The 10,649-nt window shown below is 39.7% G+C and overlaps 1 protein-coding gene across 7 annotated transcripts in view; it reads right to left on the minus strand.

Moving 5' to 3' along the window:
* ATRNL1 (attractin like 1) overlaps positions 1 to 10,224 on the minus strand; it is a 746,554-nt gene extending 736,330 nt beyond the window's left edge. For 2 of the 7 annotated variants that reach the window (XM_026494203.4, XM_048218728.2), the window contains exon 1: positions 9,380 to 10,222. In XM_026494203.4, the coding sequence (XP_026349988.2) occupies positions 9,380 to 9,675 (296 nt within the window). In that variant the 5' untranslated portion in view covers positions 9,676 to 10,222. Of the gene's footprint in view, positions 1 to 9,379 lie in introns of all 7 variants that reach the window. The other 5 variants (XM_026494204.4, XM_057308392.1, XM_057308391.1 and 2 more) reach the window with 4 other exon arrangements.
* Between the last annotated feature and the right edge of the window lie 425 nt (positions 10,225 to 10,649).

Genomic DNA, 10,649 nt, shown 5'->3' on the forward strand with positions numbered 1-10,649 from the left:
AACTAAAGAAGAAAAACTAAATGATCATCTCAACAGATACGGAAATATAAAAATATAAAATATAAATATATAAATATATAAAAATATAAAAAATATAAAAATAAAAATAAAAATATAAAAATCCATACATGATAAACTCTCAAAATAAGGAATAGTAGGAACTTCCTTAACCTAATAAAGGGCATTTACCAAAAAAGCCTGCAGCTAGCATAATACTTAATACTAAAAACTGAATGTTTCCACCTAAGATTGGGAACAAGGCAATGATATCCACTCTTATTTTCTTATTTAACATCAAGCTAAAGGTCCTAGCCAGTACAATACAATAAAAAAAATAAAGGGCATATAATTGCAAAGAAAGAAGTAAAACTGTCTCCATGTGCAGATAACATAATTGTCTATGTAGAAAATCCCAAGGAATCTATAAGAAAAGCTACTGAAACTAAGTGGGTTTAGCAACATTGCAGGCAGGATACAAAGTCAATATACAAAAATCAATTGTATTTCCACATAATAAAGATGAACAAAAAGAAATTGAAATTAAAAGAAACAATATCAATTATAATAGCATCAAAGAACAAAAACTATTTAGGTATAAATCTATTACATGTAGGATCTATATATATCTATGAAACACTTATGCATGAAATCCATGAAAACCTAAATAAATGAAGAAATATATCATGTTGATGGACTGGAGAAGTCAGTATTGTTTAGATGTCAGTTCTTTCCAAAACGATCTCAAGTCAACACAATCCCACCCAAAAGCCCAGAAGGATTTTTTTTTAACTGACAGACTGATTCTAAAATGTGGAAAAGCAAATGAATTAGAATAACTAAATGAATTTTCAAAAATAGAATTATAGGAATCTCACAATCTAATTTCAAGATTTACTATCAAGCTACAATAGTCAAAAAAGAGACTCTCAAAAGGACAGACACATGGATCAAAGGAACAGAACAGAATCAAGAAACAAATACAGAGACAGACATATCCAAATGATTTTCAACAAAGGTACAAAGACATGAATGAAAAGGATCGTCTTTTCAATAGTCATCTCATAATGAAAAAAGGGGTCAATTTATCAAGAGGATATAAAATTTCATGCACTTAATAACAGAGCTTCAAAATACATGAAGCAAAACAGATAAGACTTCAGGGAGAAATAGATAAATGCATAATTATAATTGAAGATTTTAATACCTCTCTCAGTAACTGATAGAAGTAGACAGAAAATCAGAAAGGTTTTAGAAAACTTGAACAAAACTATGACCTAACTGAAATTTATAGAACATTCCACCCATCACACACATTCTTTTCACATGCACAAGGAATGTTCACAAAGATGGACAATATTCTGGCCAATAAATTTTAAGAAATTCTAATTATACAATCCTGTATATATTATATAAATTGAACTTATATACATTAAATCAAATGAATTTCTATTAAATAAATTGAATGTGGAGTTAAAGAAAATTCCAGGCCTCAAGGGCTTCACTGGTGAATTCTACCTAACACATAATGAAGAAATAATGCCAATTCTACACCAACTCTTCCAGCAAACTAAACAGGAAGGTCCCAACTCATTCTATGAGGCTGGCATTACCCTGATTCTAAAACCGCACAAAGACATTATACAAAAAGTACAGACCAATATCCTTCACGAACATATATACAAAAATCCTAAGCAACATTTTAATAAATCAAATCCAAATAATATATGGAGAAAATACATCATTTCAGATGGTCTTCATCTCAGGACTGTAACGTTGGTTTAACATTTAAAGACTAAGCAACAGAATTCATAATATCAATGAACAATCAGAAAAATGATATGATCATCTCAACACATGTAGAAAACACAACCCAATATTCATCTCCAATAAAAACTCATCATTCTAGGAAGAAGGAAGCATCCTCAATGTGATAAAAAAGATTTACAAAAAACTTACAATCATACTTAGGTTAAAGATTAAATATTATCCCCCTAAAACATGAATAGCATATAGCTGACCACTGTCACTACATGTATAGATCACTGCACTGGAGGTTCTAGCCAGTAAAATAAGACAAGAAAAAGAGAAGGCACACAGATTACAAAGAAACAAGCAAAGGTATCTTTATTTGCAAACAACATAATTGTCTATTCAGAAAATCATAAGGAATTTACAGAAATCTACTACAACTAATGAGTTTATTAGCAAGACTAAAAGACACAAGATTAATAAACAAAAAACAGTTGTATTTCCATATAATAGCAACAAACAGAAATTAAAACTAAAAAATATATAATTTACAACAGCATCAAAAAATGTGAAATACTTAGGGAAAAATATGAGAAGCACTGTAAAAAACCTGTTCACTGAAAATTTTAAAATACTGCTGAGAGATTAAAAAAGACCTAAATAAAAGACACCATGTTCATGAGTCAGAAGACTCAGTATTAATAAGGCATCAACTGTCCCCCAAGTTCATCTATAGCTTCAACACAATCCCAAGTAAAATCCCAGCAGGCTTTTTGTAGAAATTGGCAAGCTGACTCTGAAATTCATATAGAAATGCAAAGAACCTAGAATAGCCAGAATAATTGAAAAAGAAAACAAAAACAAAATTAAAGGACTTACCACTTGCTGACTTCAAGACTTATAAACCTATAATAATCAAGACATTATTGTCTTGATGTACAAATAGATCAATGGAACAGAACAGAGTTCAGAAATACACACACAAATAGATGAACAACTAGGTTTGGCAAAGAGACAAAGTTGACTTCTCAGAGAAAGGATAGTCTTTTTATGTGTTTTATTTTTTAAAAGATTTTATTTATTTATTTTGGAGAGAGAGCATGTGCAAGCAGGGAGAGGGGGAGAGGGAGAGAGAGAATCCCAAGCAGACTCCGTGCTGAGGGCAGAGCCCAATGTGGAGCTCAATCCCAGGACCCTGACATCATGACGTGAGCCAAAATCAAGAGTCAAATGCTTAACCAACTGAGCCACCCAGGCACCCCAAGGATAGTCTTTAAAACAGCCCTAAACAGGGGCACCTGCTTGTGCTCGCTCTCTCACTCACTCTCTCTCTCTCAAAATAAATAAATAAAATCTTTTTTTTAAAAAATGGCCCTGGACAACTGAATTTCAATATGCAAAAGAAAAGACTTGAGATCCATACCTCTCATATATGCAGATATAAACTCAAAATGGACTATAAACCTAAATGTAAAATCTAAAACTACAAAACTTCTAGAAAAAAAAAATTAAAGAGAAATTATGACTTAGGCCAAGGTTTCTTAGATCTAACACCAAAAGTAAAATTCATGAAAGAAAAAAATGACAAACTGGAATTCATCAAATTTAAAACTTGTGCTCTTTGAAAACACTGTTCAGAGAATGAAAAGACAAGCCCCAGCCTGGGAGCAAACATTTGCAAATGATATATCTGAAAAGGAACTAGTATCCAGACATGTAAGGAACTCATAAAAACCAATAACAAGAAAGAAAAAAAAAAGGGGCGCCTGGGTGGTGCAGTCGTTAAGCGTTTGCCTTCAGCTCAGGGCGTGATCCCAGTGTTCTGGGATCGAGCCCCACATCAGGCTCCTCCGCTGGGAGCCTGCATCTTCCTCTCCCACTCTCCCTGCTGTGTTCCCTCTCTCGCTGGCTGTCTCTCTCTGTCAAATAAATAAATAAAATCTTTAAAAAAAAAAAAAAGAAAGAAAAAAAAATTTTAATGTGCAAAAGTTCTGAACAGATACCTCACCAAGAAGATATATAGAAGGCAAATAAGCATATGACAAGAAGCTCAACATTAGTCATTAGAGAAATGCAAATTAAAACCACAATGAGATACTTCTACATACCACTTAGAACTGCCAAAAGTAAAGACTGACCATACCAAGTATTGGTGAGAATGTGAATTAATTAGAACATTCATACACAGCTGGTGGGAATGTAAACAATACAACCACTCTGGAAAACAGTTTGTCAGTTTGTTGGAAAAGTAAACATATATCCGCTATGTGATCCAGCCATTCCATTCTTCCGTATTTACCCAAGATAAATAAAAGCATATGTCCATATAAAGACATGCACATAAAAGTTCATATCAGATTTACAAAGAGTAGCTAAAAATTGGAAACAACCCAAATATCTATCACTGGGTGAAAAATAAATTGTGGTATATCCATACATGGGAATACTGGGCAGTAATTAAAAGGAATAAACTCATGATACATCATTAATGAATCTCAAAATGAATAAACTATGTGAATGAAGCCAGAAAAACAGGAGTACATATTATATGATTCCACTTACATAAAATTCTAGAGAATTCAACAAATCTATAGTGAAAGGAAGCAGCTCAGTATTTGCCTGGAGACAGGAAGAGCAGGAAGAAAAGAGAGGAATTACAATGGGACACATGGAACTTTTGGGTGTGATGGATATTTTTATGATCTTCATTGTGGTGATAGTTTCAGAGGTGTATATGTATGATAAAACGTTTTTAACTTACATTTTATTGCATGTCAACTATAACTCAATAAAGGTCTTAAAAATAATGAAAAAAATTATAACTGAATAATTCCTTTTGAAAGTACTAAAAAGGAAAAAAGAGTGCTGAAAGAGTACATAATAAGCAGTAACATAGTCTGACAGTCAAAAAAGCCTCCTTCAGGTACAAGTAAAAGCAAAGATTTGAAAGATGTTTAGTAATCAGTCAGGCAAAAGACCAGATAGGAAAGAGGGTTTAGGGAAGTAACAGCAAGAATGAAATGCCCTAAAATCAAAAGAAATGTGACGCTTTCAAGGACCCAAAAGACCAATACAGAAAAAAAGGAGGAGCAAAGTCAAATCTGCTAATAAAGGAGCCAAATCATACAGATAGATGATCTTGAAAACCACACTACTGGGGCGCCTGCACGGCTCAGTCAGTTAAGTGTCTGATTTCAGCTCAGGTCATGGGGGTCAAGCCCTGGGATGGGCTCCATGTTCAGCGGGGAGTCAGCTTGTCTCTCTCCCTCTCCCTCTGCCCCTCCCCCACCCCATCCGATCCTGCTCTCCCTCTGCCCCTCCCCTGCTCATGCTCATTCTGTCTCTCTCTCAAATAAATAAATAAAATCTTTGAAAACCATGTTACTACAAGTAACTTACTTTATCAATTTAGGATCTTAGAAATATTCTAATTTTAAATTTCTACTGTGTAATTATGTTTTAATGATACAAAAAGAACCCATGGATATAAATTACATATTATAATCCTAGTTTAAAATAAAGAAGACTGGGGCACCTGGATGGCTCAGTAGGTTAAGCAGCAGGCTTCTGATTTCGGCTCAGGTCAAGATCTCAGGATCATGAGATCAAGCCCCAAGACAGGCTCCTCACTGGGCATGGAGCTTGCTTAAGATTCTCTCTTTTCGGGTGCCTGGGTGGCTCAGTTGATTAAGCATCTGCCTTCTGCTCGGGTCATGATCCCAGGGTCCTAGGATGGAGCCCTGCATCAGGCTCCCTACTCAGCAGGGAGTCTGCTTGAACCTCTCCCTCTGCCCCTCTCTATCCACCCCCACCCCCACTCGCTAGTGCTCTCTCTCTCTCAAATAAATAAAACCTTCAAAAAAAAAAAAAGATTCTCTCCCCCCTCACCCTTTGCCCCTCCCATGCTCTTTCTAAAAAAAATTAATTAAAATAATTAAAGAAGACTGTTAACAGAGGGGGTGGGCAAGGATGGGTTAAATAGGTGATGGGGATTAGGCAGCACACTTATTGCAATGAGTCCCGGGTGGTGTATGGAAGTGTTGAATCACCAAATTGTACACCTGAAACTAATATTACACTGTATGTTAATGGATTGGAATTTAAATAAAAACTTACAAAAAACTTACGGGTAAAAGCATTAAAAAATTAAATGAAAGAAAGACAGACTTGAGGTCAGGGAGCATTCAATGCAACTTTATAGTTACTGACTGTTTTTCTACTATTAATAGAAAGGATTCCAAATGTATGTTTTTTTCCTAGCAGCTAAGGAAACATATTTACATATTTAACCCTGCCCCTTTCTGTTTATAATAACAATGAAATTCCTGATTATTATATCCTCATTTTGCTGTCACCAGAAATGGGATACTTGTATTACAAATGTGAGAATTTCAGTATCCACATTTGACTCACCTAAGAGGTTAAAAAAAAATCTATATACATTAAACATATAATAAGATGTAAAAATGATTTTAGAAAGATATTCAATAAATGTTTTAATAAACTTACATTTAGAAAGTATTCACAATGAGATATTTTCCAATCTCAGAGCATTAACTAAGTTTATTTTGCTTACAAATTAGAAGTCATAGGTTCCTAAGTCACATTAGCAAGAAAATGTCCAAGTCTGAACACAAAATACAAATTTATATAAATATAAATCTCAAATACTCTACAGAAATAATTCTAAAGAACTAGTTTCTAAAAGAGAATATCACTCATTTAAATAGTTTGTAGTAAAATGTTTTCTAGCCTAATGTTATACTAGCATTATTCAAGTAAGTAGAACTCAAATTAGCATATATTATATCCTTAATTATTATATTTCATATTGGCACTGTCCTTTCTGATTCTCGGTCCCAAACCTTTCAGCCTAGTTTTAGCCCAAGATAAGTATTCATTTTAACCTATGTGAGAAAAGGCTTATAATTCTGAGTGTTTTGTTCTTTTCATATAGAAACTGAAGATGGAATCAGTGCTAAGAGAACTAAAGTACCACTTTTGATACCATATTTGCTTCTGCATTCCCCCCCACCCACCATCAATCTTCCATTCAAAAGAACCATTTGAAGAATTCTCTTATTCCCTAGTGAAATCCCCACGGTAGAGGAAAAAAACTAAGTTACCATGGAACCAGCCAATTAATTTTGACACCTGCTTACCAAGATTGATCATTTTTGATATCTGTTTGCTAGGTTGCTATCCGTCAGCTTAGTAAAAGATTTTCAAGATAATTAATGAAGTGAGAATATCCAGTCTTTCCCACTATGTCATTACTTCAACTGCTGAATAAAACAAGCCACCATCCTCAAATAAACCTTTTTCAGCTTAGCATACACTTTACCAGGAAGAATTCTTTTCTTCTAAATTGATTCTTCCTTTAACATTAAATACCACATTTTACCCCTTAAGAGTATACATAAAACACAGAGTAGTACCAGTTATATTTACTCTAATTAATAGCTTGGATTCCATTGAGAAATGAAAAAGTACTTACCAACAGAGTACAATGAATCATAGGAATTAACAGTTTCCAAGGAAATGATTTATATTCAATGATTAATTCAGGGTTAATTGTTATTTAACTATATTTAAGAAGCTATTCCTCTTTTACTCACTAATGTATTATGTTTATGAACACCATCTTCCTGTTATTTAAGTTAGTTTAACTTGACCTTTCCTACTAACTGGGACATCTGTTAGTGAGGTTACAGGCTGCTGATCTAGGTGATTAACAAGTTCCACTACTACAAAATGTAGATAGGAGCTTCTCAGGACCATAGCAATCTCTGCCCTCTTTACATAAATGGAGCAAATCCACCCACAAAAAGGCCAAAATCACTAAATCACATATGTGCCCAGGTTATCTTCCTATTTATTTATAGAAAGAGGTAAAAAATTGATGCAGCTTTTTTCATTGTTGTCTACCAGTTCATATGTTCAAAATTCTTGCTTGATAAAAAGGCTGGCTGCAATTGTCATAGCCAAAGTTTCAAAACACCTAAGTAAAAACAGCTACTAACAAACACAATTCAATAAGATACCTTTCCTTCTCTTGAAACACTTTTTAAAACTTTTAATTAGCATCTTTCAAATTTAAAAAAAAGTATCAAAAAAAACTACAGTATTATACTAATTTGTGATAGTAGGAAGCGAGAAAACATTTCAATCTATTGCTACAAATGAATTTCATGAAGCTTCATTTTAAGAGTTCACTTCTAAAAACCTGCTGTAAATTAATTTAAATAGTACAATCTACCTAAAATTAAAAAGGGCCCTTCAAAAAAATACAGTTTCACAATGAGTTTTAAGGGGCATGGTTTAAATTAGCAACAGTAAAAAAAAAAAAAAAAAAAGAAAATATGCTGTATTGAAAACTCCTAGGACATTTTCCTATAATCCACTAATAAGGTGAATCATACTTCCTACCTTTGCCTTAGAGCTCGAACCATGTCACTTAGATTTTGCCATCATCCTGACAATAAATATCAGTAATCTACATAGTACAATTTCAGAGACACCAAACAGCCAGCAAATTTCACAATAACTATCTAGAAGCCTAAGAAGGTGATTTACTTAATGACTATTATCTGCAAATTGTCAAATGGCTACCCTAATGGCCTCAACTATCTTACTTGCTCCTCCCCCCAATTCTCCCATTTCTTCTCATATCAGGCAGGAATGTAAGAAATATCAGCCAATAGGGGGAGAGTATCTTTACTGTTGTAAAGCAAACTCCTTAGGGCCTTCAGCTTCAGAGAAAAACCAGTGATGCTCTCACACAACAACTGATAGTGAAATTAACAGTTCAAAAAATCCATTATCTTCACCGCATTAAAAAGTCCAGATATTTCATCATTTTACGTTACCCAAAGTCACTCTCATATTCTCAATTAAAATTGTCCTAGCAAATTCAACTTAGTATATTGACCAAAAGTAAACATTCTGGAGTTAAGCAACTCAGCCCTTAGTACTGTGTAATCTTGAGCAAATGACTTAAACTCATTGCCTCGAGTTCTCTCTGTAAATCCAGTATAATAATCCTAGTAACTCACAGAGTTGTGAGGAACAAATGAGATAATCCACGTCAGGCGCTTAACCGTGTTTGGCACAGAGTAAGCCCATCATAAACTCTTAGGATCACTATTACAATACTAAATAAACTAAAATCTTCGCAGTGGTTACCTCGAGAGAGAGGAGTAGGATGGGAGTAGAGAGAGGTACTGGTAGACCGTAACTTTTAACCTTTACACTTCTGCAACTGTTTGAATGTTTGGCAATGTTCAAGTATTTCGTGAGTTACTTGCATAATTTTTGATTAAAAAAACAGTGACCTAACAAAAACGGTGTTTGGCACCGTAACTGACTATGGAAACGCTCAAGAGCAGGGAACCAGAAGCCGCTGCGGACACCTGGACCACCGCGAGGGGTTTGCGTGCCGGGCGGTCAGGGCTCCGCGCGGGTCCCAGGGCTCCGGGCACCGGGGCTGCAGGGGGGCGGCGCGCTGCGGGCAGTTCCCAGCCCGGGGACCCGAGGCCGCGTTGAGGGCGCGGGGGTGAGGCGACGGATGGGAGGGGGCGCGACGGGTGCGGGGCAGGGCTGAGGTACGGGGTCCCGCGAAGACACTTACTTGAACCTGCCCTGGCAGTGCTGGCACTGGTCCCCCACCCAGCCCGGGTCGCAGAGGCAGGTGGAGTTAACACAGCGGCCCGAGAAGCAGGAGCCGGTCCTCTCGCACGGCTTGGACTGGGACACCTGCGCGTAGAGGGCCAGGTAGAGGAAGCCATAGCACAGCAGCCAGCTGTTCCCGTCCAGCAGCCAGGAGGAGGCGCCACCGCCGCCGCCGCCGCCCGCCGGCCGAGCCCTCCACAGCCCGGGGGCCGCCGGCTGCGGGGGGCCAATGCGGGCCCGGCCCCCCGGTTCCATCTTTTCCGGCGCCCCTGCCCGGCCGGGCTGCGCTCGCGGGCGCGGACAGCGATGCTCCAGGGGGGGAATTCGGCCGGAGAAAACCGCGCCGCCGCCTCCGCCGCCGCTTCTCCTCCTCCTCACCGGCGCCTGCCCCAGTCCCGCTCCCCGGTCAGGAGGGACAGATCCCAGTTGCCGTCGCCTCCGTTCGGCTCTCTCCAGTCGCACTCAGGCATCGCCTCTCGGTCTGTTGACCTTGTCCTCAGCGAGTCGAGCCCACCGCCGCGACGCCCGGGGCCGGGCCGGAGGTGGATAGCGGGCGGCGCAGGCGGCGCGGAGCGCTCCAGAGGGGACCTGCGGGAGGGGGAGGGGACCCCGCGCGCGGCCCCGCCTCGCCCGCGGCTCGCGCCAACTGCCTCGGCTCCAGCCCCGCGCGCCAGGGAGGGCGGGGGCCCGCGGGAGCCCCGAGGTGGGCGCGCCCAACACGGGAGGGGAATTCGGGAAGCGGGGCTCAGCCCCGCACCGCCCGCCCGGCGGCCAGCGGCCCCCCAGCAGCCATCTTCTCTCCGATGCTGTCAGCCCGGCACCAGGGCTGCGGCTGGAGCCCGCGGTGCGTTGGGCCGCCTGCCCCCACTCGCGCGTGCCCACGCTCCCCCCCACAGGCCCAGCGCCGTGGTCTCGCCCCGCCCTGACAGGGACCGGGGACTCCCCCGCGCGCGCCCACCCGGCCCGGCCCGCGAGCTGAGGAGAGATTGGCCCCCCAGGTGTGGCCCGCGTGCTTGCAGTCCCCTTCCCGTCGGCGCGCGGGGGAGGACCCGGCCCCACTCACACCACGCGCCCCCTGAGCCCCACCAACGAAAGAGCAGACCGGGCAGGCTTCGCAGCTTCAGCAAAAAAGAAGCCCTTCCTGGCGGCCGTCTACAGCTGCAAAAGTGCAGCGCTTTTCCCCCCCGCGTTTCCCCTTCCTCCGCCCCATCGTCCTGCCTATTCCTTCT

The sequence above is a fragment of the Ursus arctos genome, unplaced genomic scaffold (genome assembly GCF_023065955.2).
Source record: "Ursus arctos isolate Adak ecotype North America unplaced genomic scaffold, UrsArc2.0 scaffold_7, whole genome shotgun sequence".
NCBI lineage: Eukaryota > Metazoa > Chordata > Mammalia > Carnivora > Ursidae > Ursus > Ursus arctos.